Source organism: Prionailurus bengalensis, chromosome C2 (genome assembly GCF_016509475.1).
Source record: "Prionailurus bengalensis isolate Pbe53 chromosome C2, Fcat_Pben_1.1_paternal_pri, whole genome shotgun sequence".
In the NCBI taxonomy this organism is placed as follows: domain Eukaryota; kingdom Metazoa; phylum Chordata; class Mammalia; order Carnivora; family Felidae; genus Prionailurus; species Prionailurus bengalensis.
In genome coordinates this window covers 65,927,653-65,953,794 of record NC_057350.1, presented here as the reverse complement: position 1 = coordinate 65,953,794, position 26,142 = coordinate 65,927,653, and the positions used below count along the sequence as shown (strand labels likewise).

General features: G+C 42.2%; 1 protein-coding gene and 1 long non-coding RNA gene across 9 annotated transcripts in view; one reads left to right on the top strand and one right to left on the bottom strand.

Moving 5' to 3' along the window:
* The window catches only part of LOC122491474 (protein ADP-ribosylarginine hydrolase), a 37,580-nt gene extending 26,448 nt beyond the window's left edge, over positions 1-11,132 (bottom strand). Inside the window, exons 1-5 of one of the 7 annotated variants that reach the window (XM_043594249.1) lie at positions 10,792-11,132; positions 10,052-10,151; positions 8,571-8,896; positions 7,001-7,361; positions 3,740-5,589 (exon numbers count right to left, since the gene is read on the bottom strand). In XM_043594249.1, coding sequence (XP_043450184.1) covers positions 5,175-5,589; positions 7,001-7,361; positions 8,571-8,883 — 1,089 coding nt within the window. In that variant the 5' untranslated portion in view covers positions 8,884-8,896; positions 10,052-10,151; positions 10,792-11,132 and the 3' untranslated portion in view covers positions 3,740-5,174. Of the gene's footprint in view, positions 1-3,739; positions 5,590-7,000; positions 7,362-8,570; positions 8,897-10,051; positions 10,152-10,791 lie in introns of those variants that run through there. The other 6 variants (XM_043594250.1, XM_043594245.1, XM_043594246.1 and 3 more) reach the window with 6 other exon arrangements.
* Positions 11,133-11,196: 64 nt separating this feature from the next.
* Positions 11,197-25,433, top strand: LOC122491475. 2 transcript variants are annotated; one of them, XR_006299364.1, is made up of 4 exons: positions 11,197-11,417; positions 17,071-17,186; positions 21,381-21,483; positions 24,646-25,433. It is a non-coding gene; the product is annotated as an uncharacterized LOC122491475 (long non-coding RNA). The 2 variants fall into 2 exon arrangements; XR_006299365.1 differs by having other exon boundaries at positions 11,198-11,417; positions 25,200-25,433.
* Positions 25,434-26,142: the final 709 nt, after the last annotated feature.

The window sequence follows — 26,142 nt, the reverse complement described above, 5'->3', positions numbered from 1 at the left end:
AAACTACTTGACACTTGGTAACTTTTTCTTCCTCCTCTTCTTTTTCCTTCTCCAAATGGATACCCTAGGTGTCACTTCTCCTAACCCCCAAACTCCCAAAATGGAAAATGATGGGAAGGCTTCCCACTATGCCCTATCTTGTTGACCCCTGGATCCCTAACCAGATACCAGCAGCCATCCCATGAGGAGCTGATCCAGTAGGCTGGTTAGTTGTGAAATCATCAGAATCTCTATTCCTTCCCCCTCACTCTCAGTAGCTCTGTGGCTGTTTAAAAAACAAAACAAAACAAAAAGCACATTTACTTGCCCTGGAGAGGTATAGAGGGGAGTAAATGGAGAATATGGTGGCTGAAGAAGCCTGGAGGAGGGTGGATGTGGCCAATGCTAATTTTGCAGCTCTTACAAAAAATATTGCCAAGACTTCTAGATAACATCTAGCAATCTTAGGTAACAAAGCAAATGAAGCACCATTATATAGCAGGTCAAAAACATATAATTAATCCCTGTAATGTTACACGTTTTTTTCTCTTTTTTAGTACACACATATTAATTTGATAAGCCTAATAAATTCATACTGTGTGCTAGATCATTTTTTTAGAGAGAGACAGAGAGAGCATGCAAGTGGGGGAGGGGTGGAGGGAGAGGGAGAGAGAATCCCAAGCAGGTTCCACACCCCACATGGGGCTCCAGCTCACGAACTGTGAGATCATGACCTGAGCCGAAATCAAGAGTCGGACACTTAACTGACTGAGCCGCCCAGGCGCCCCTCAGATCATTTTTTTTAATTTACTGCAACATCATGCATATAATTACGTTATCTCTTTCCTCTATTCTCCTCCTCCCTTCTTCTACACACACACACACACACACACACACACACTGGCACCTGGCATTCACAGTAGGAGCAAAGGTAGACACCCTGAGCCAGATGCAGGTGGTGGGCAGAGGTGGTGAGGGGAGTGTGTAATTGTTCTCTGGTTGCTTCTCTTTTCTCAGAGAAATAGCAAGCAAGGTTGCCAGTTGAGAGTAAAGTTTGAAGAGGAGATTTTGAGGTTTGAGAAGAAAGTATGAAAGTCTGAACTCTTTTTGAAGTGCGCCTGTGATGAAGACAGATTGTCTCAAACAAACATAGCAGGATCTCTAAAGTCTTTCTCTGCTGTCTCCAGTTGTGGCTGAAGTCCTACCTGGGGAATAACAAATGCTAAGTCCTCGCCCTCCTACCCCTCTCCCCCACCTCTTCCACTGTATCCTAAAGGGACTGGAAGGACTTGGAAAGACAAATCCCAGTAGGATATAGGAGAAGGTAACAGAACTGCTGTTATCAGACCTCTCTTCCCCACCTCCCCTCCACTGGAAGCCAGTGATTTGAATGGAAAATAGAGAGTCAAGTTCTGTGGGGGTTCTCTCTTACCTTCTTGAAAGAGGAGGGGAGGTGGTGCTCTTTCTTACCCTCCACAACCAGTGAGAGCCTACCAGTTGAAATTGAAGGTGACCATATCAAGGGGGCATGGGTATCTATTTCCAAGTTGGATCTCTCAAGGCCTATTTAAGAGGGATGGGTGAAATGTAAGACAGCAACAGGTGGGAAGCCTGCACTCCCACTGCTGGACAGGAGCAGGAAGGACGAGTTTCCCTTGGGCTGAGGGGACTCCTCAGAAGACAGCTGTCTTGAGCCTTTCCTACCAGTGCTCCACCAACGAGAATGGTCTCAGTGCAACATCTAAGAGGAGCAAGGAGCCTCAGAAGAGAGAGGGGAAGAATGTCCCCTTTTCTCCTCCAAGTCCCTTGGGCCCAGGGCTGATGGAGGTGGGGAGCATGGAGGGCATGACACGGAAGTTTTAGAATTGATTAAACTGGGCTGGGATTCCCACTTCTGGGTATAAATCTAAAGGAAATGAAAACAGGGTCCCAAAGGGTCTGCACTCCCGTGTCACTGCAGCATTATCCACGATAGCCAAGATATGAAAACAACCTAAGTGTCCATCAACAGAAGAATGGATAAAGAAGATGGAGTATATGCATACATACAATGGGATATCATTCAACCATGAGAAAGAAGGAAATCCAGCCATTTGTGATAACAGGGATGGGCTTCATTTACGGCATTATGCTAAGCCAAACAGAAAAGACAAATACTGCACGGTATCACTTATATGTGGAATCTTTAAAAAAGGTCATACTCCTAGAAACAGAGTAGGAAAGTGGTTGCCAGAGGCTGGGAGGTGGGGAAATAGAGAGAGGTTGGTAAAAAGGTACAAACTTTCAGCTGTAAGATGAAGCAGGTCTGAAGATATGAGGTGAAACATGGTGACTACGGTGGATAACACTGTATAGTATACTTGAAATTTGCTAAGAAAGTAGATCTTAAATGTTCTCACCACCCACTCCACCCCCAAATATAAATATGTGCAATGATAGGTGTGTTAATTAACTAGATGGGAGGAATCCTTTCACAATTTAAATGTGTATCAAATCACCACAATGTACACTTTAAATATCTTACAATCTTTTATGTCAATTATGCCTCAATAAAGTTGAAATTAAAAAAAAATACTGGACTGGTTTTGTTTTTTTTAAGTTTATTTATTTATTTTGAGAGAGAGAGCGAGCGAGCGAGCTGGGGAGGGGCAGGGAGAGGGAGAGAGAGACTCCCAAGCAGGCTCCACGCTGTCAGCTCACAAACTGTGAGATCATGAACTAAGCCAAAATCATGAGCTAGAAGCTTAACTGATTAAGCCACCCAGGCACCCCTGGACTGGGTTTTTAATACACTCCCCACCCCCACCCCCAACAAAGGACCAAAAACAATGTGATATTCTAAGGGACAGGAAAAGCAGCTTCCACACAGTACTGTAAAGGCAGTAGTTGGAGAAAAATAAAATCATGTTTGCTTCTTACTAAATTCAGGTGACTTACCAAACTAGCTACAGAGATAAAACAGGTCATGCCTCAGATTCCACTTGTTAAAATGCTCTTCTGCTCTTTTCTATACTGTAAGATTTAAGCAGGTCTACTGTTTGGCCAGTGCTAATAGAACTCTAGTGTTCTGTCTATTCTAGGCTCCTAACTACTGGAAAAAGACACTTCAGAACAACCAGAAATGTTTCCTCTTGTCTTACATCTGCAGAAAGGCACACACTATTCTGTGCTATAAAGTCAGTTCTTACCAACTGGGAAATTGAAAGCAGTCATGAGGGTCACCTTAATATTCTGCTCAGGAATCTTGTATAAATGTTGTATGTCTTGTATAAATCTTGTATGTGTTTTCTATTATTCTAAAACTGTGCTCAGAATATTTATACAAAGGAGTCTTTTAAGACATCTGAATTTAAGATGTATGACAGTGTTCTGTGAATTGTAGCCCAGCATGCTTGAACGTCTGCAACTCCAATTGCTTGTCTTACCAAAGAACCTGTTTTTGCTTTTGTAATATATAAAACGTGTTTGTTTTCTGAAATATATAAATGTGTGTGAGAGTTTTTTGAGACAGAAAAGGAACTTAGGAATTTCCTTCTCCCTTTATGTATAAAAGAATAATAAATTCCATGTCCTTGCTTGAGTCCTGCTTCAAATACAGAGCTGTGTAGGTCAGCACATGTGCATGGTTAAAGCATCAGACTCTCCGTCTCTCACAGTGCATCACAGGTCACTCTGGGCAACCGTGAAGTAGCAGGTGTCTGAACAGATGTGTCTGAAACAGATGTGGAACCGCATGTTGAAAGCATTCACATCAACACAATTTGATGAACCTCCTATTTATTGAATGTCTCTCATGGGCCAGCAGACAGGCCACAAAGAGAATAAGATAATTCCTCACAAGGAACCTGAGTTTGTCCTCAGAAGACACCCAATCACCACTCAACAGGACCAGTGTGGTGATAAGCCTGGAGACAAGGCTGTGGGTATATGAGGAGAAAGTGGCCAAGTGCCCAAATAATCACAGCGAGTTTCACCCAGAAGGTTCTACCTGAGCTGGGGCTTGAAGGATGAGTAAGCATCTACCAGGTGGAAAAGGAGAGGGAAGAGCATTAAGAAATGGAGAAAGGGGGTGAGTATTCATTGGAACATGATTAGAAGTTCAGCATGACTGATTTGTAAAGATAACTCTGGAGGGCAAGGAGGAAGGCAAGACTGGAATTAAGGGACCAGACAGGAGGTGATTAACAACATTCATTTAATATATACTGATCAAGTACCTCCCATGTTCCCAGGCACTTTGTTAGGTTGTGTCTAGATGAAAATAAAGACAAGCCAAGAGAAAACAACAAAACTGGAAATTCGTTAAGTGTCATGGCCAGCAAAGTACAGAGTACAGCTTGGAGCAGCATCTCCCCAGACTTGAGTACCCTGGACTGTAGAAATCCAACTGAAAAATACTGGTGCAAGAAGGTAAAAGAGTAACAGATGTGAAGGACATTTAGGAGGCAGACCATCTGGCAGATGCTATTGGGACCCCACATACCTCCTTCACTCTTCCCATGCACTGTACAGATTGCCACTGCAAGCACCTCTGAGTCTTTGCCTGAAGACATTTGTGTCTGGCTTGCACAAAAGACAGGCCAAGAGGTACCAGGGAGTTAGCGTCCCTAGGAGTGGTCCTCAACCAATGCCAAATGGAAGGTGACGGATGGACACCCCAGGTTTGCTTGCCCCTTGGGTGGGACAACTCTTGAGGAGTGCCTTACAGAGAACCCAGATGGACTAGTCCCAACTGGCCAGAGTGCTGACCTGCTCATCGCACCTTGTGCTGGCTTCCCTCCCCTCTCCTCCCTGTCTCACTTCCCATTTTCCTACCAGGGCTTCCTGGAATCACCTCCCAAATAAACTACTTGTTATTGAATCTTTGTCTCCAAGTCCACTTTTGGAGAACTCAACCTGAAACACACAGAAAAAACTTAGTGAAAGATTAGATGATGAAAATGAAGACTCAAATATGGGGCCATGAGACTTCTAGCTTGGGGAGATACTGACTTCTATCAACTGAGATAAAGGACAGAAAGAGGGACAGAGTCAGGGGGGACAGGATGAATTTGGAAAGACAAGCTTCAGGTGCTCAAGGGACATGTTACCTCAAAATTCCTGGAGTACAAGGTTAAAACTCTTGACTTTGGAAAAAATGAAAAGAAACTGGACTACATAAGAGGAGAAACCACGAGAAATGATGTCACATCTCTCTAAAGGGTAACTACAGTATCTTCCTTTGACCCAAGAGAATACAAAGCCCTGGCTGTCTTTTCCAGCCGGTTTCTGTATTCTAGTTTCTCATAGTTGGAGGGACTCACTCCTTTAAAACCATACATAATTCCCCACCAGCAGCCAGCAATAGCAGCTGTAGAATCACTGTCTCCACCATGGAAAAAGGCTCGATGGGCAAGCTCCTTCCAGGAGTCTCCTGCAGCCAGGATGGCATCATAAGCAATCATGGGGGCATCGTGTCCACTGCTGCCACCCCAGCCAGAGTAGCTCACGGAGGTATAGAACTGATCCCTCTCCTTCACATCAAAGGGCTTGGGGAAGGTAGGGGCTGATTTGCCATCCAAAATCCCTCTAAGTTTTAGGTATTTTTCCCATTGGTCTTGGAAGTAGGACCTGTAGGAAGGAAAAATTCTACAGTCAATTGAAAAAATAAATTTGAAAACCATAAGGAAAGGTAGCAGATAAATGTATGAATAGAGAAAATTCCAAGATGACTTCAACTTCTTGTACTAATATCAAAATTGTATTAAATAATCAAAATGAGGGATGCCTGGGTGGCTCAGTCAGTTAAGGGTCCGACTCTTCGTTTTGGCTCAGGTCATGATCTCATGGTTCCGTGAGTTCAGGCTCCACACTGGGCTCTGCACTAATGGTGTAGAGCCTGCTTGGGATTCTCTCTTTCCCTCTCTCTCTCAAAAGAAATAAACTTTTTAAGAAATGCTTTAAAAAATCAAAGGAGGGGCACTTGGATGGCTCAGTCAGTTGAGCCTTGATTTTGGCTCAGGTCATAATCTCATGGTTTGTGAGACTGAGTCCCACATCAAGATTCTCTCTCCTCTCTCTCTCCCCTCCCCCAACTCTCTCTCTTTCTCTCTCAGTCTCAAAATACATAAATAAACATTTTTAAAAAATAAAAATGCGCTCTAAGTGGCATTCATTCAATAAATTTTTGCCAATGATTAATATAAACAAGGCATTGATAGCTGTTGCTGAATAAAGAAGATATATAGCAAGGTAAAGGTGAGAAATAAAGGTCTATTTTTCCTGAATTGAGAATAATGTCAAGTGTCACCTTTCAAGGGTGGAACTTATTTATTTTACTTTATTTTCTTAAGAAATCTTGTATATATTTAAAGTATACAACATGATGATTTAATATACTGATACACAGTGAAAAGACTATAGTCAAGCTAATTAACACATCATTTCCTTACATACTTCTATTGTGTTTTTTTTTTTTTTTTTAAGATAGAACTTTGGAACATCATGACCATTAAGTGATTTCAGCAGAAAGTTTCTGGATATTTTTATTCTAAGAAAGGTGATGTGACATGAACTCACAAAAAAGGGAAATTGTGGCTTACCCCTTATTAATTAGCTGGTGAAAAAAGCCTATCTCTTGGGCACTCTAACCAAAAATTTCAAAATATTGCGTGTCAAGACAACACTGAATAAACAAGTTCCAGGAAATAAGCAGGGAAGTTCATAGCAGTATAGGATAGCCAAAAAAACTATAGAAAGGTGGAATACAAAATAGGATCCCTATACAACAGGGAAGCACCACAGGTGTTAACTACTCATTGAGGTCTTCACCTGGCTACTTGGTGGCAACCACTGCTGGCACTGAACTTGAAATCCTTAGCAGGTGGGCTGGAGTTGGGGGTGCTGAACCCAGCAGACAGCAAAACTAGATGGTGAGAACCATGATGGTGCTTTGATCTATGAATTCTAGGCACATGTGTGCATACCTGTGCACACACAGATGCAATCATTTTCTAGCAGGAGCGGGCGCCTACCAACTCACCAGTGTTGAAGATTCTTCTCCAAAAAGTAGCCTGATTGGATAATGTACTTTTTAGCTTCTGGTAGCACCTCCATCATTTCTTTTCCCCACTGCCTGGGAGGCTTGTTGTTCACAGCATAGGCTGTAAAAAGAGCAGAAACAAGAGCTCCCAGGTAGCCTGTAGGGTGGTGATGGGTCATCCTGCCACTCTCGATGCTCACCTGGATCAGCGTGTCCAGCTGTCCATGGTGGGGGAACCTGAGACCGATGCACATAGCACGCATGGCAGCCCCGCAGCCGCCCTCGTGCTTGTTAAAGGGAATCCTCCAGCCATTGGCCTTGTCTGGCTCCAGTAGCATGGCATTCTGCACTGAAGCACCCCCTGAGAAGAGTTAGGTAGAGCAGAGTGTCAGTGTAACCAAAGCAAAGGCCCTGGCAGGAAGACAGAACCAAGATCAGTCTCTAAGTTTCTTTGATGGAAAGGGAAAGCCAAAAAAGTATGATGATGAACGCTCCCAAACTCCAAACTCTTGGAGTCTTTATCAGTTATTACTGAGACATCACAATAACTCAAAAAGGTAGGTTTAACATATTATTCTCTTGTTTAAATTAATAAGCAAAGGGATCGCCTAGGTGGCTCAGTCGGTTAAGCAACTAATTCTTGATTTCAGCTCAGGCCATGATCTCACGGTTCATTACATTGAGCCCTGTGTCGGGCTCTGCTCTGCCAGCATGGAGCCTACTTGGGATTCTCTCTCTCTCTCTCTCTCTCTGCTCCTCCCCAGCTTGCACATGTACATGTGCTCTCTTTCTCTCTCTCTCAAAATAAATTAATATTTAAAAAAAAATGAATAAATAAGCTGAGGCTCAGAGCTTGATTAGGAACCTTGCTCAAAATCACATAACCAGCTAATCAGTGGCCCCATCAAAACCATCAGACTCTGGGGCGCCTGGGTGGCGCAGTCGGTTAAGCGTTCGACTTCAGCCAGGTCACGATCTCGCGGTCCGTGAGTTCGAGCCCCGCGTCAGGCTCTGGGCTGATGGCTCAGAGCCTGGAGCCTGTTTCCCATTCTGTGTCTCCCTCTCTCTCTGCCCCTCCCCCGCTCATGCTCTGTCTCTCTCTGTCCCAAAAATAAATAAAAACGTTGAAAAAAAAATTTAATAAAAAAAACCCATCAGACTCCAAGCCCAAGCCTATAAAGAACCCAATGAGAACCTGAGGATTAGAGATCCTGAATGTCAGAAAGAGGCTGTGGATTCTAGAGTGAGGAGCACCAAGCCTCGGAAAAGGAGCAATGGGCCCAGAGCAACAATGAGCCTTTGGATGCCCTATGTGTTTTGTAATCCTTTTTTTCTTTTTAAACTTAATATATCTTTCCATATCAGTAAATATTTATCTGCATTATTTTAAAAGGCGGTGAATGTGTCACTACAGATAAATAAATTAAAGAACATCTGGGTTGTTTCTATCTTTGTCACAACTACAAAATATAACTGTCTCCTTGATGTTTACATCTCAATCAACATTTTAAATGACTGCCTTGGGGCTGCTTTATTCTCCACCGCCAGGACCTCCAGTGCCTGCACTCACCAGGTGCTCGGCCATCCATGTCTCCCATGCAGTCTTGGTAATGCTTAGCAAGTAGGGAATACAGGTGAGCCAAATCCAAGATTTTCCCAGCTTCCACAAGAGCTTCTGCCGTGGCCAGGTGCATTACTGTGTCATCGCTGACTCTCCACCTCTCCACATCTATGGTGTCCAACCCACCAAGCTGGGCCAGCTGCTGGTGAATCTTTTCTCCATCCCGAAGAAACTCCCACTTCCCATTGAAGTACCCTAAGGCATCTCCAGCTGCGCTCAGCACCATGGCAGCCACATACCTCTCCATCAGTCCCTCACACATGATGAGGCGGTGTCTGGGGGAATATTAAGATATACAGAGGATGAGGAAAAAGAATTGGAAAAAATAATGGGCCCCTCTACATTGTATTGAGCACTTACTAATTGTAGGCATTGTATTAAGTGCATCTCATGTAATACAACTGCTCTATGAGGAAAGTATTAGACCCATTTTATACGTGAGTAAACTGAGGATCATCAAGATAACACAGTATCAGAAATGTTATGTGCCTTGTCTTAGGTCACAAAGCTAATAGGTGGCAGGACTGGGATTCCAGCTTAGGTCCATCTGACTCCACAGCCAACAATTTTAACTGATTCCATCTTTGCCTCTCTTTGAGTGGCAAGCCCATTAAATTCTGCAAGTCGAACCAAGCTTGCCATTTTCTTTTTAGTTGGGATTTGGCCTTGGAAGTGCATCCCTCCTTTATTAAATAATGGTACTTTCCACTGGCATCACAATGCACAGTTTGCAAAGCACCTGCATATTCTCTACCTCAGTAGTAGGCAGGGATTAGTGTATATATTTCACAGATAAGAAAACTGAGGCTCAGAGATGGTAAATTGACACAACCAGTGAATGGAGGCACTGAGACCCAAATCTTCTGGTTCCAGGCCACTCTGCCTCAACACAGATCTACTTACCTTGGGCAACCTTTTTGTGCCTCAGCCTCCACATCTCTAAAATGGTGACAAAAATAGTAACAACCTCACCAGTTTATTGTGAGAAGTAAATAAATTTTTGTAAAGCACCTACAACAGTGTTTACCACCTAGTAAGCACCATTTTTATTATTCGTATGCAACCAGGGGAAAAGATTTTTCTGTTATTCAACTAGAATACTTTCTCCCCACCACGTTCCTTTCAACAGCAATATTTTAATTTTGTCTTCCTGCTAAACAATTTGACTTAAACAGTCTTGGGATCTCAGATTCCCTCCATGGATCTAATCCCTGGTGAAGTGCTGGTTTCCCTGTAGCTGCATTTCCAATTTCTGGTTGTATCGTATCGCCTGCAGCATTCATTTTCAAAGCCCTTCACCATCTGCCCCTACTCTACTCGAATAGGCCAGGCACTTTTAAACGTGCCTAGCTGCAGTTGGGCTTGCTAACTTCCCCCTCAGTTCAAGCTCTTTCCTGGAACCCACCACGCCCTTCCTCCCTTCCACTTACCTAAAACCTTTTACTCAGGGTTATGTTCAAGTCCTAGGACTTCCAGGAGTCCCCTTTCAGTTGCACTGCTGTGGGCCAGGGAATGCAGGCTGGCAAGCACCTGGAGAAGAGTAAATAATGAAGATGGGTTGAGCATACCAAAACCGAGTTACGGATCTTGCTGAGTTTCTCAACTCACAAAGGGTATTTATAAAATGTTATTTACATATTTTATTATTTATAAACGATGCCTAGGAACTGGAGTTCAGGCTCCTGGATCTGGCTCTGCCAAGAATCAGGTGCATCACTCTGGACAAACCACCCACTCTGGACCTCAACTTTCCCATCAGTAAATAGGAGAGTGGAGGGTCCCATCTTGCGCTGAGACCTTCAGAGACTAAGCTTAGTTGGCTTTTGAGGACCAAATTTGAATGCCCGGTATGCTCTCAGCTTCTTTTCTGCAATTCCTTCTAGCTCCACCCGAATGTATGTTTTTTGTGAATGTGTGTTTTTGTGCGTTGCAAGCTGGGGGGCGGGGGGATCGATGACCATCTCTTTCCTTGGAAATGTTAACATGTACATGTACATGTTAACATTTACATGTCACACTCCTGCTTTCAGAACACAGTTATTCCTTAAACTCTTCTGCCATTTACATTCTTCACCCCCAAACTATAAATTCGAATAAATTCAAAACTACGGTCTGTGCACATCTTCTTCCTGGCAGTCTTCCCCTTTTTGATTTCGTTTTATTTACTTACTTTGGTGGGGAGGAGGGTGGGAAACGCCCAGGCAGGGGGGCGGGGTGGGCACCTGCTCACCGCCGGAAAGGCGAGCGCTCTTGGAACGCTGGGCTGGACTTGCGGGTCCTCGTCCCCGAGGACGAGTTGGAAGACCCAGGGCAGGCAGGCCCGGGCACTGCCAGGAGGAGGGCGCCGGCTGAGGTGCTGGAGGACGGCGGGGAGGAGTACCTGATCGCCGAGTACTGAAACGCGCGCGGGACCAGGGAGGGGCCGAGCGCCTAAAGTTCAGGGTGCGCGGAGGGCCTGGCTGCATCCGGTGTGTGGTGACTCACGGCCCACCCGGAGCGGAGCGCCCAGCTCAAGGGCGGAGCCGCGCAGCCGCGCTAGGGAACCGCGCGCAGGTTCAACAGACCGTGGACAACTGCTCCTCGCCTTCCCGGCAGCGCTGTGGTCTTCTGCGCCCGAACAGGGGCAACGGGACCTGCGTCACTGGCTACCTGGGCTGGGGACAGGGCTGGGTAGAGCCTGGCATTTCGGAATGTCAGGGCTCAGGGAGCCAGACTCTCAATCCGAGTGTCCATAACTCACCTGTAGCCCATTAATGACGCTTCGGCCTTTCCTCTGACCAGCTCTTCTGGGTTCTGGTGAGCCAGTGTGTGACCAAGTACTGGGGAAAGGGTACGGAGTGCAAGGCTTTTGTCAGGGTTCTGAGCCCATCGCATAAAACAGGAAAATAATAGCATCTACTTCTTATGGTGGTTGTAAGGATTAATTTTATTTTTATATTTTTTATAATTTTTTAGATTTTTTTTTTTTTTTTGAGAAAGCGCAACAGGGGGAAGGGCAGAGAGAAAGGGGACAGCGGATCCCAAGCAGTCTCTGAGCAGTGGGCTGTGGGGTTTGAACTCATGAACCCAACTGTGAGATCATGACCTGAGCCAAAGTCAGATAGATGCTCAAGGTACTGAGCGACGCAGGTGCCCCAGGATTAAGTTAATGTAAATTCATCATTTATTTGGTAGTTTAGAAGTTTTGAATCCTGATAGTAAATAAAAGCAAAGAAAAACTAACAGTATTTTTGTTTGAATAAATTAATGCCACTTTTGAAAAGAATTAGAATCACCATATGTATGAAGTCTATACACCAAAATTTTAATTTGCTATGTCTTTAATTTTCTATGCTATATCTTTCTGGCTATAACTACCCAGACTAAGTCTGAGAGTTTTTGTTTTTGTTTTCAACTGAGATACAATTTACATGTAGTGAAATGCACTTATTTGGTGTGCTGTTCAATGAGTTTATATTTATAATCATAATCAAGATACAAAATACTTTCATTACTCCAGAGAGTCCCCTTGTGCCCTTTTCCAGTCAAACCCCCACCTCTACCTCCACCATTAGCCAAAGTGACTTTTTGATCCTTTACAAAAATCAACTCACTCAACCTCTGAAGATGTAGTCAGAGAAAGTTTCCTAGTGAGGGACATTTTTAATAAGCATCCCTATCAAACTCATAACTATTTCAGTTTAAGATGTCTGTTCATAAATATTCTGCATATTACACAGTGCTCTTTCTGTAAAAATCCATGAAAAAGTGTGTCTTTGGCTTGAATATAAATAACTGGTGGTGTTCTTAGCCATTAGTTTCCTTTTACTTTATGATGCCTGTGGACCTTGCTATCACTTAGATAGACTACTGACTCATTCATGCTACTGAATGGCTGCAGGTGGAGGTTTGTGCAGGACCTCTGAGGCATAGTGTTGTCATCCTTCACCACCCTGTTGTTACCAATCCCCATACTTTATTAGCTCCATCCCTGCTGAAATTGCATTTTTTTTTTTTTACTGTGGTTGATTTATGTAGTGCCTTCTTTAGCATCCCAGTGAATTAGGCCAGCTAGTATCTGTGCCTTACTTGGGAAGAACAACAATATTGAAACCTCTTCTTCCTTTTTTAAAAAACCTTTTATTTAAATCTAAGTTAGTTAGCATATAATGTAGTAATGGTTTCAGGAGGAGAATTTAGTGATTCATCACTGACGTATAACACCCAGAACTCATCCTAACAATTGCCCTTCTTAATACCTGTCACCCGTTTAGCCCACCACCCCACCCAACACCCCTCCAGCAATCCTCAGTTTGTTCTCTGTAAGAGTCTTTTAAGGTTTGCCTTCCTGTTTTTTATTTTATTTTTCCTTTCCTTATCCTACATTCATCTATTTTGTCTCTTAAATTCCACATATGAGTGAGATCATACGGTATTTATCTTTCTCTGATTGACTTATTTCGCTTAGCATAATACACTCTAGTTCCATTCACATTGTTGCAAATGGCAAGATTTCATTCTTTTTGATCACCAAGTAATATTCCACTGTGTGTGTATGTATATATATACATGTGTATAGACATGTGTAGGTATATATCTATCTATCTATAGATAGATAGATATATACCACATCTTCTTTATCCATTTGTCATTCAATGGACTTTTGGGCTCTTTCCATAATTTGGCTGTTGTTGATAGTGCTGCTATAAACATTGCCCCTTTGAATCAGCATTTTTATATCCTTTGGATAAATACCTACCAGTGCAATTGCTGAGTCTTAGGGTAGCTCTATTTTTAATTTTTTGAGGAGCCTCCATACTGTTTTCCAGAGTGGTTGTACTAGTTTGCATTCCCACCAGCAGTGCAAAAGGGTTCCCCTTTGTCCACATCCTTGCCAACATCTGTTGTGTCCTTGGTTGTTAATTTTAGCCATTCTGACAGGTGTGAGATTGTGCCCTGATGATGAGTGATGTTGAGCATATTTTCATGTGAAACGTCTTCCTTTTGACAAACCTTAAAGGCTGATCTAGATGACCTAAAATTTCCTGGAGGTTATGCCCTATTACAATAGGTAGATGACTTGCTTCTCTGATCCTTGCTCAAGCCTCTTCACAGGTGGACAGCATCCATTTGTTAAAGCTTTTGGCCTTAAAGGGACATAAAGTCTCCAAGAAGAAATTGTCGTTTGTTCAAACTCAGGTTTGATATATAGGGCACCTGATTTTGGAATAAGGACTACATTTAGATCCAAATAGGCTTCATGTCATCTTGAACTTAACCAAAAACCAAAAACCGAATACCAACAATGAGATTTTTGGAGATAGTTAGCGACTGACTGTAGAAATTGTCCAGACTTCTCTCTTGTGGCCCATCCCTATAAGTTTTACTAAAATCTATAAACCTGACCGTATTATTTAAGAAGACTAAGATGACTTAAAGTCTTAGGAAAGCTTAATAAATCCCTCTTCCCTTGGACATCCCAATTATCAACTTCTCTTCTATGTTAAAAGGAAGGGAATGCTCTTATGGTACTCACCCAAAAACATGGGGCCCACCGTTGACCCAAACAGTATTATAGCCAACAGCTAGACCCTATGGTACAAGGGTACCTCTCCTTGTCTCAGCCATTTCTGCCACAGTCCTTTCAGTCAAGGCCACTGAAGAAATAATCATGAGATTCCTCCCCTACAACTATTCTTGTACTCCACGTGGTAGAAGCTTTCTAAATTCTCACCATACTCAACACCTTTCATCTAGTCACCTTACCTCCTGTAAAATCTTTTTGCTAACCACTTCTCCCAAGATTCTTCCTCACCGTAATAACCTTAACCCTGCTATTTCATCTCCCTTCTTCCACTGACGAAACCTGTCACGACTGCTTAATACCGACAAATCGCCTTCTGACCCCCACGGTGACCTACAAGAAACTGCTCTGAATAATGCTAACCTTTCACGGTTTACTGATGCTTCTTTTTAAAAGGTGAAAATGATACACATTGTGCTAGCTATACAACTGCAACTCCTTTTGAAGTTATTTGGGTAGCACCATTGCCTTTGGCTACCTCAGCCCAGCAGGCCGAATTGTACTCTAACTGAGGCCTACATTTAGCCAAGGGCAAACTGCAAATATTTATACTGACAGTAGATATGCCTTTGGGGTGGCTCATGAATTTGGACTGCTACAGAAACAGTGAGGCTTATTATGTGCCATACAATTATTAGATGCTATACTTTTAATAGCTGCTTTCACTGTCATTCAGGTCCCTGGGCATTCCAAACCACCTTGCTGATGTTTCCACCAAGAACACTGCTCTAGGGGCTCCTGAGTGTCAGTTGGTTAAGCGTCTGACTTTGGCTCAGGTCATGATCTTGCAGTTTGTGAGCTCAAGCCCCACATTACGTGCTCTGCTGTCAGCACAGAGCCTGCTTCAGATCCTCTGTCTCCCTCTCTGACTCTCTCCCACTCAAACACTCTCTGTCTCTCAAAAATAAACATTAAATACATACATACATACATACATACATACATAAAAGAACACTGCTCTCAAAAGAATCAACAACCAAGCCTCTGTCATGGTCCAAAAGGATGTTCCCCCAATGATAATCTAGAAAAAATGGCTAGAGAGGCTCAACAATTGTCCCCAGAAATGCAAAAACAAAATTAGAAATCTAATAACTTTTGGTTCAATAAAAAGAGAAGTTTGGTTTGGCCCAAATAGAAACCCAGTCCTACCAGAGGCCTTAAAATTCCCATTTCTGACTACTGTACATGCTTTGAATCATTGGTCCACTGATAAAATTATAACTTTTATGAACCCATACTGGTGGGAAAATACCTATAGAGCTGCAAAAAGTGCTTATTTTGCTTGCTCCACCTGCCCCAGATACAACCTAGAGAAATACAAAATACAGCTGCTGCTGGAAACTTTAAATTCCCCAATGGGCCATTCGAGGTTTGGCAAATGGATGCCATTCAGCTTTTTCCACCTCAGGGATAAAATTATGTTTTAGTCATGGTTTGTATGTTTTCTCACTGGACATATGTTTTCTCTCCTTTTAGGCAAGTTACTGCCCCTTCTGTGGCTAAAATCCTATTAGAAAAGATTATGTCTAGGTGGGGAACCCCCCTCGAACTGCATAGTAACTGGGTAACTCACTTCATTGGTCAAGTGCATCAGAAGGTCTGTGCTACTTGGACACTTGTACAACACTTTGTGCTTACCACCCTCAATCCTCACATCTAGTTAAATGTACCAATAGCATCATTAAGACTCAGTTGGCAAAAATTGTAGCGACTCCTCAAAAACCCTGTGGCCAAAGGCAATGCCATCAGTCCTTCTAAGTCTTAGGTCCACACCTTCCGGAACTCATACACTTGCACCCTTTTTGATAATCACAGGGCACCCAATGCACCTGGCTCCTGTGTCCTTTGATATACAGCTGATTAAAGGAAGATCTACTTCAATAGTATAAAGACCTAATTGCTTTTGTTGAAAATAACCATGCTTTAGTAGAACCATCTTTCCATAGTACACTCCCAGGAGGTGAATACCTCAAGCATTACTCCTTATAACCCAGAGGTTTTTTCTCTTGGAAAAGACAGACTAGACTCTCTTCAACTTCATTGCAACAACCCCTAGCAGGGGCTGTTTACAAACCCCAATTCTGCCAATCTCTAGGGAATAACCCTTGGATCCATGTGTCACATCTAAAGAACACACCAAACCCCAACTGGGCCTGCACATCAACTGGTGACCTGAAAGTAAAGATTTCCAGGAGTTGAAGCAGATGGAAGCTGAAGGAGACAGCTTTCCTAAGATAACCAGCCAAGGCCTATAAACCTTCTTTCCCTTGCTCATTTTCACCCTTTCTTCAATCTCTCTTTCATTGTATGCATTTGCCAATCCCATGTAAAAGGGGGAAACTGCTCCAATTGTTAGATTTGCCATCAGAAAACACATTATAGCAGTGACTCCTTAGTTCAACCTGTAATGAATTTTGCTGAAATCCCAGATGCCACTGTATGCCCAATTGTTCCACAGGTCCTTTTTATAAAGTTAGAATACTAAATCCATATGCCTGTGTTCCTTACCTCAATTTAACCCAACCCTGCAGTGGGAGAATGAGATCCATTAAAAAATATATAAAAGATACTGCACAGCATTTAGCATAAATCAGACTATTTGTAGGCTTGCTTTCAAACCCATGTATTAGGGTGGTCTTTCAATATGTAATAATAACACTTTCAATATGTAATAATAATGGTAACACTCCATTACCAACCAAAGGGTCCATAAATACTAATACTTGTGAGAGAGCCCTATGTACTCCACTTGGCTACTCCTCATATGAGGAGGTTTTGGCAATGGCCCCTATACTTGGGCAGCTCACTGTCATGATGGCTGTAGGATCAAAGGACAATATGCTCTTCCTGTATTTACTGTTCTGTTTTCTCTTCATAACAAACCAGAAGCCTACCACTGGTCTACCCCACTAAGCCTCCACAGCCATCTTAAACAGGAATTTCCAGAAGGCATTCAGGACTTTGGGTTTGCTGGAGGAAAAGACTTTCTCCCTTGGACCAGAGTAAGTACCAATGAACACATGACCAGAAATCTGTCCCTGATATTGGGAGAGTTAACCAACCATAACAAAGACAATAGGGGCCCAAACACAGTCACCTGACTCGCTGCCTCAAGTAGTTTTGGATAATTGAATGGCCCTCAATCATCTACGTGCTGAACAAGGAAGGGTTTGAATAGGCAAGACCACCTGTTGCACATGGATAAATTCTTCTAGGGAAGTAGATGCCCAACTGCATAAAACTAGGGAATAAAGCACATTGGCTATAATAAATTTCATGTAATGATCCATGGTCTTTGGCTTCTGGTTACCTTCAGGTTGGGGTTCCCAGTTTAGAACCATCTCACAAACTGGATTTGTCACATTGCTTTTAATTCTGTTTTGTATAATAATTTTTAAGCTTTGTACCCGTTACCTGTCAAACCTTTGTAGAAGCAACATACCAAATAGGGTGATGCTACTCACCCTCAACTCAACACTTCAAGATGATCTCCAATGGTTATTTATGACCCTGATAAGATATAAACTTTAGATGGGAAATGCCTGAGAGTTCTTCCCCCTACCCTTCCTTGTTACTCAAATGTGACCTCAATGTTTTCTCCAACCTGTGCACTTTCCCTCTGACATGGGACATGACAACCAGGAAAGGCCCTTCCCGGTACCAAGGGACAAAATCACTACATGCAGAAAAACTGACTCTTGATCAGTGATGCTTTCAAGGAAATGTCTTGAACAAAAGGGGGAAATGTGAAGATGAATAAAAGAAAGCCTCATTCAAAATGGAGTCAGGCCACCCTGAAGAGGAAAGCTCGTATGCATATACCATGCATTACAGTTTATTTTATATACAGCTTCCTTTACTACCCCAACTAGAGGGATGAAGATTTTCTTCTTGCCCAGCAACAACCCAGCCAGTGAGAAACTGCCACATCTCAACCATTGCGAAGTAGCCACAACCCTGAACTCTGGCTCTCCTCTAATAAACTTTCATTCAAAACCACCCCTCCCAACTTTCTCCATTCCTCTATAAAAGCAAGGCCCTCTCATTTGTTCTCTGGATCTTGACTATGTTTTACCAGAGTTTGCATGTCCCAAATTGCAATTCCTCTATTCCTGCATAAACTCATTTTGCTGGTAAAATAACTGGCTATTTTATTTTTAAGGTTGACAACATCTACTGACCTTTTTTCTTCTTGGTCAAACATTGGAAAATGTTTCTCATCAAGGACATCAAGGACATGGTCAGGAAAACCAAAAGAACAATCTGTCAGTTGGCTCCAAATAACTGCAATAACCATTACACTCTTCTATACCCCCCCAACACTCCCCATACTCACCAGGCTTAAATAATAAAGACACTTATTATCTTATATAACAAAATGTCTACACATATCTAGATTATCTTAATACATATATATATCTCAGATATATATATCTATATCTGATATATATATCAGAAATCCCCAGGGTTAATTATTTGTTATCAAGTATCCAGTTCCTTTCATCTCTCTGCCCCACTAGTCTCACTGTGTTAGCTTTGTCCCCAAGCTGACATCTCTGACAGATATAAAGTCCAATTACAATAACAGACAATGTCCAATGGGAAAAGACAGCATGTCTTCTTTTAAGGATGAAGAAACTGTTAAGAAAGCCTCCTCCTGTGCTCCCCTCCAAGACTAAACCAATCACTGTTAGATTATGAGGGTTTTTTTGATCAAGGATAAAACATCTTCCCTGAGAGATGGATACTTATACAAAAATCAAGATTTTGTTCATAAAGGAAAGAGTGAATGCTAATCTGCCAAGAACTAATATTTATCTGGCATTTTACTAGTGCTAGACATTAGTGTAGATACTGGAAAGACAGAGACATTGAAGATTTAGTTCCCCACCCCCAGTTTTATTGAGGAAGACATATTGCAAGTATCTTCATTAGTCACCAATTCAGTATTATTTGCCATTTTGAGGCTTTTGCTGAGAAACAAACTTGAGGGACTCAAACCTAATCTCTGAGATGTTTCATCTGTAAGGTGGAAATAATGGTAATTTTCTTAAAGAGTTGTTAACAATGTCCAGGAGTGATCTTTATATATCCTACAGACATTAAAGACCAACTGTTACCAGGTATATGCTATGACATAGGACCCTCTCTCATGGAGTGAACCCAGCCATGTGATCTCATTTTAGGCTGCTGACTCATGATATTTAAAAAAAATTTTTTAATACAATGTTTACATTTTTTAATGATAAAAGTAATGCATACTTTCAGCAGAAATGTTGGGAAAGCTTCTAAAAATCTTTCCAAAAGAAGTACCCACACTTGTTCATGAAGATAAGTGTTCCTGAATGTTCTTTGCAGAATTGTTTCTAATAGCTGAAAGTTGGAAATAACCTCAATATCTGTTTACAGGGAAGTAAGTTTGTGTTACATTTTCCTAAATCATGGCATAATTATGGAACTGTTTAAAATCATGAGGCGGATATTTAAATCAGTAGACTTTGGGTAAATAATCAAGCTCACATGGAAAGAGCTTAGAGATATTTTGTTAAGTAAAAATATCAAATTTGAGAATGAAGAATATATATGGTCTTATGTAAAAAAAAAAAAGAAGAGCTGTGTGTGTGTGTGTGTGTGTGTGTGTGTATAAAATGACTGAAAGGATACACATCAAGTTGTTAATAATGATTATGATTACCTCTCAAGAGGATAATGGGAGAGTTTGCCAGGAGAAGTTTAAGGGGAAACTTTTAATCTTTCACAATTAGAATTTTTACATATTATACGTGTAAAGAAATTTTGGAAAACACAGAAAAAACATAATCACTCACATTTCATCACTCATACTGTATATACTTAAAATCTTTATTTTTTTCACATGTGTTTGAAAAAAATGTGGATCCTTTTGTATATACAATTTTTTATCCTATTTTTAACCACTAAGCTTTACATTGTAAGCATTTCTGTCATTAGTGATAGTATTTTTAGCATAATTGATTCCAAATGCTCAGATAAGGTAATGCCTCTAGCATAAACTCCCTTTCATATTGATACAAAGAAAATGAGGCCCTGAAGTTCAGTTGCTCTCCAACCGCAGTATTGTCAAAACTGGTTCATTTGAAGGGAAACAGAAGGACAGATAACTGAAAAACAGGTTATTAAACAAGTCTTTGCCACTTCGTGTCTTCATTGTGTAATACCACACCTAGTTAAAGCATGAGAGCTAAAAAAAAAAAAAAAAGAGATTGAGAGAGCGCTAACAGGAAATGGTTAATAGGCAGGGCCCCTTGAACTCTTGCAGACGCAAAATAACTAAAAGATTCAAAGGTAAACATACCACAGAATAGGATTTCAATATACATTTGTTAAAATGAATTAAAGTTGGGGGAAGGGGGATGAAGTAAAGGCTTTTTAGAAGAAACCAGAAAAAAGCTAGTACAGGAGACATTGGAAGCCCAAAGCAGCTGTCCACATATCAATTCAATTCAGAAGACTTGGTGAACATATTCACTTGGGCTAGGCAATAATACCCAGATATTCAGTCAAACATTTTTCTAGATGTTTCTGTGAAAGTATTTTTTAGATGAGACGAGCATTGAAATCAGTAGATACTGAGTAAAGCCGATGATATTCCATGACAGAATCAGGCCTGACCAATTCAGTATGGAGGCCTTAATAGAAAAAAGACTGACCTCCAGCAAGGAAGTAGGAAGTCTGACAGCAGACTGTCTTCTGACTTGATAAAGGAAGTTTTCAACTTTTAATGTTTGTGGGCCAGGCTCCCATGCTTCTAGGGAAGCTGTACTTTAACATTTACCAAGTCAAATTGATTCAGCAAAACCTCAAAGCATGGGCTCTATTTCTGCCCAGGGTACACATTGTACATCTGCTTCATTGAAGAAAATAACCAAAGAGGTGCATTCTGAGCATAAAAGATAAGAAAAAGTAAGAAATTTCCCTGTTCCCACATGATTAAAGTCAGATAGCCCCTTGCATATACTAGAAAATTAAGACAAGGCCTACAACTTACTGAAATGTTCTTCATCTAATTATTTGTAACTTTTTGTGTGAATAAATGTATATAACCCTACACCAAATGTTCCCTTACTGGAGCACTCTCTTCTTTGTGAAGACTGTGTATCTCAGGCAGCTGTCCTAACTTGAGCTTGAATAAAACTCTCTTCCTTTTTCTTTTTTAGAAATTCTAAAAGGTTCATTCATTTTGTGTCAGTAGACTCGAGCTGCAGCATCTGCTCTTTCCTGGGTCCCCAGAGATTTGGACTTGCCAGCCTTCACAATCAGGTGGGTCACTTCCTCAGAATAAATCTCTTTCTCTCCATACATATACATATTGACTCTGTGTCTTTGGAGAACCCTTACTTACACAGCACATAAAATGTGTCAGGTGCTTTGCCAGGTGCTCCCCAAAGTTACAGAGGTAAGGCAAAAATCATGCTACTAGAGGAGACTTGGTAAAGTATAATGACATTAGGCCATGAGGACTGTGACAAGGGGGAATGTTCAAGATACAAGGCCAGCAGATATGAGAGAGACATTACCGTCTTAGAGTGTTCAGAGAAGGCGTCCAGAAAAAATAACACCTGGGCTGATTTTTGAAGCATAATTAAGAAGACAATTTAAAATTGCCAGAAGCCCAGTGATAACCCAAATAGCCAGCACGCGGGTGAAGCAAAAAAAAAAAAAAAAAAAAAAAAAAAGGAGGAGAAGGAGAAGAAAGAGGAGAAGGAGAAGTAGTAGTAGTGAAAGTGAAGATGCAGGTTTAGGTTGGCATATTCTCCCGAGCTGAGGCACAGTTGCTCATCCCCAGAGCAACTAGCTAAATATGCATCTGCAGTATGATGAAAATGCCAACAAAATATTTGTGGAAATATGTGGAAATTGTGGCAATAATGAGTGGAAGTATGACATACCACGGCCAGGAATCACCTCTGTGGATTCTTTCTAAATGAGCCCAGTTAACTACATGTAGAAAATGGATCCAGAGAAAAGTAACAGGCAACAACAGAAAGGATGCTAAACTGGGTAACTCAGAAAGAAAGCAATGGAAAGCCGAGGTTTTGTTTCACACAGGCTGAGTGGTTTTGAGGAGCTTGGTAATGATGCTCTATTGCCCTGAAGTGTTTCTGTTTATTTGTTTCGGGCTTATAATGGACACAAATGCTCCCCACTTCTGTGGATGACTGAATGAGAGAAAATCATCTTAAATTAAAGCAGGAGATAGTTTGGTTGTGTTTAGGGAAGTTTTTTTTTTTTTTTTTTCCTGACTAAACTGGTAAGGGCTTCCTTCAAAGGACATTGCAGCATGTTACTGCGTGATCCTTTGAGAAAAGAAGAGACAAGTACTGTGTCCAGGAGAATCGAGGCTTCTGTGCCTGAGGGTAGGGACCTGCTCTGGAATCTTGGCCAGTCCAGGATTTGGGGGAATTAAGAGTCACTACAGCCGTTGGCTGCCCCTCCCCCTACCCACACTGTCCACCAGAGCTGTTAACAAATTTACAAAAGCCACTCTTTTCAGTTTTCTATTTTATTTTCCTTGTCTCCTGAGAAACATAGAAAGGAGCCAATCACCAGGCAGGAGAAAGAGAAACTAGAAATGATCTTGGTGCTTTCACAACGGGACTGTATAGTGCCGTGAAAGCAAATTTCAATGAATTAAAGGTCATGTGAATTAAAGATTTTAACAGTAGGGTGTTATTTACTGTTTACGCCCTCTATGCTACTTATGCACCCCTAAAATGGAGTAATCAACCTCCTTTACTTTCCTCCTTCTTCCCCCTTCTTCTTCCTCTTCCTCCTTCTCCTCTCCTTCCCTTCCTCCCCCTTCTCCCCTTTCTTCCTTGAATATTTTTCTGAAAAGTGAAGTAATAGTTGCCATTTGTTTCTTATTGACAATGTAATATAAACTGAAGGGGAAAACCAAAAGGCCAAAACAAAAGGTCACAGTGTCCAGACTTCAAAAAGGCAGATGGGGAGTAGTAGTTGAACTCTATTCATAAAATTAAAGAGAAATCGCATGGCTTGATTAGAAAGGGGAATTTATCTCTCAGCAGGTCTTCCCAGAAACAGCACCATTTAAAGCACACCTTGCATAGATATTTAGCTGTTGTTTGAATATGAGAAGGAATTTGAGGAATTGAAGCCTCTGCAGAAGAGCAAGTACCCACCATAAAGGCAGAATTTGATGAAGAGCTTTTAAAACATTTTTTTAAATGTTTGTTCATTTTTGAGAGAGAGACAGAGAGACAGAGATAGGGCACAAGCAGAGGAGGGGCAGAGAGAGGAAGACACAGAATCCGAAGCAGGCTCCAGGCTCTGAGCTGTCAGCACAGAGCCCAACAGGGGGCTCAAACCCACAAACTGTGAGATCATGACCTGAGCCGAAGTCAGACACTTAACCGACTGAGCCACCAAGGTGCCCCCAGTGAAGAGCTTTAACAGTGCTCTCAGACTAAATCCCTTCAGCTTTGGACTGATTTCTCTGGTGGCCACGGGAGGAGGTTGAGGGACTCTCTAGGGCCTGACACCACTAGGAAACCTGCCTAAACCGGCTGCCATTGTGAAGTCATTGGTTTCACTCTTTAGATTCTCTACCCCAGGCTTCACCATAGGAGTGGCTACTTTCCATTTCCTGGAGGCTGTATTTTTACTCACTGAGAGCCAGCCCAGTGAGCAGTCAAGTCTGTTAGGAGTACCAGAGGCCCATTGCAAACCCTAGGAGGGGATCGTGGGGATCCAGCTGGCCAGCTGAGCTTCTGTCCCTGTGGGAGGGAAATCCCAACAGGATTGGGAGAAGCAGAGAGGCTGATGACCATCTGGTAGAAAGTGAACCAAAGGTTTCAAAATCTACTGGTGGATGGATCTCCCAATCCAAGGGTGGGAAATCATGACTTACAGAAGTGAACTACTGCTCTGGAGGAGGTATGGGACTCCTATTCTGCAGGCCCCTATTCAGCTGATTGCTCTGGTCCTTTTCTCTGCTATCTCTTGCTTCTTTTGCTTAGGGCCCCTCTACCTTGTTCTTATTTCTCCCATTCTGTTCCCTTTTGCATCTCTATTGCTTGACACAGTTCCAGGTTCACAGTACAAACTCCATACATTTGAGGGGAATTGGCTTGACATGCCAAAGGAGTGGTACATACATTAGAAGCAAAGAGAAAGGGAAGAGCAGATGGGGATTAGAAGAATCAATGACAACTTCTTGAGGAAAAGGCATTTGGTCTGGTCCTTTCAGGAAGGAAGATGTTTGGATGGGCAGAGAGACAGGGAAAGGCACCTAGAAAGTTAAGGAACAGTCAAGGTTTTCAGGCAGAGAGAATGTAATGCCAAATGCAGGCAGAAGAGGAGCAGTGGGCATTGGGGATAGAGCTCTTAATTTAGACAAGGTTTAACTCTGAATTTCCACTGTTCTTTTCATTTTAAGAATTCCAGTGATTTCCATTTCAGAGAACCAGAAGGAGTGTGACAGCATTCAGAGGGGAAGAGATGACCACTCTTACATTGATAACATTTCTACCAGCTTTAGCAGACTATGGCACCACTTGGGAGGACCATGGTCTTAAAGCCTAGATCTTGCCACCCCATGCTGGTTATAAATAGGGTGCAGGTTATAAACAACTTTGAATGAAGCAGGGGAAGGAGTCAGAGGAGCATTTCAGCCCCTCCACTGAGAGGCTGAAGGTCACTGCAACTGTAAAGTGGAAGTTGTTCACATCCTTCCTCATCATTATTCGAAATATGCAGCTGAGGCTCAGACCAAGACACAGATGAATGAAAATGCTCACCAAGCTTTTTTTTTTTTTTTTTTTTAACAGAGAAGATGAAAATGCAGTGGGCCCCTGTCATATAAAGTCTTACCGGCATGCTTTGTAGACCTTGAATATTCTAAGAGCAGTCAGCCACTGAACCCTGGCACAAACTTATCACTGGTGTGGAGCAAGGTGCCTCTGCCTCCCCCATTTCTTACCCACACTCTCTTTGCTCTTTCTGGCTGCTTTCAGAGAGATGGTGCCTTTGCCAATTGACAAGAAGTAGAAGAGGCAATGTTTATTAAATAGAAGCTGCTGCCTCTCCTGCCACGCCAACTCTACAATACATCTGTTTCTACTGCCACGTTTCTACCTCTACAGAAACATGGCCAAGATGGGAGGGACATGAAACCCCCCTACCTTGGGCTGATATTGTCTTGATGTAAGAAGGCAATATTGATTAAAACACCAGTATTTCAAATTGTCTCTTTATTTGGCACCCTGAAGTTTTTTCACCTTCTAGAACACTGTATCATAGTGACATTAAAGTTGAGTCAGAGGTGACCTTTTCTTCTCTAACAGGGAGAAAGACAAGGTCCTTCTCACCGCAGGTAAGTTTTATGAAAGAGTCCATAAAGAAACTGAAAACCTGGAAATGGATTGTCTTAAAATTACCAGTGCCTGCATACCCTTTGAAAACCTGCAGGCAACTTTGGGGGTAGAGGTATCTCAGTTTGAAGACCCTCCCTTCAACCCAAACAGCTCCATCTCCCGGCAGAGAGGCACTAACGCTGTGGATGCTACCAGGAGAGATACTATACAAGTGGACCTATCACATCACATTGTATTAGCTGCTACTCACTCGTGTGCGTAAGACTTGTCTCAAAGGCAGTCAGCAATTATCTGAGGCTAGGGCATTAGCTGAGCATTGGGACACATTCCCCCAGGTGAGGTCCAGGCCTGGGGAGAGCCTGAGCACAGTCATGAAGTGGAAGAGACTTTATTCTTTCCTTCTCTTCCCTCATGATGATTGTCACTCCTCCCCACCCTGCGGACACCCAAAGGGTGTCATCCTTCCATATCAGCTTTTAGTATGAAGGGATTTCAGTGCCTTCCTTAACACTGAAAAATATTAGGATAGATGGCAGCTTAAACTGTGATTTTTTTTCCAGGGAAGTTTACTTTCTAATAGCCT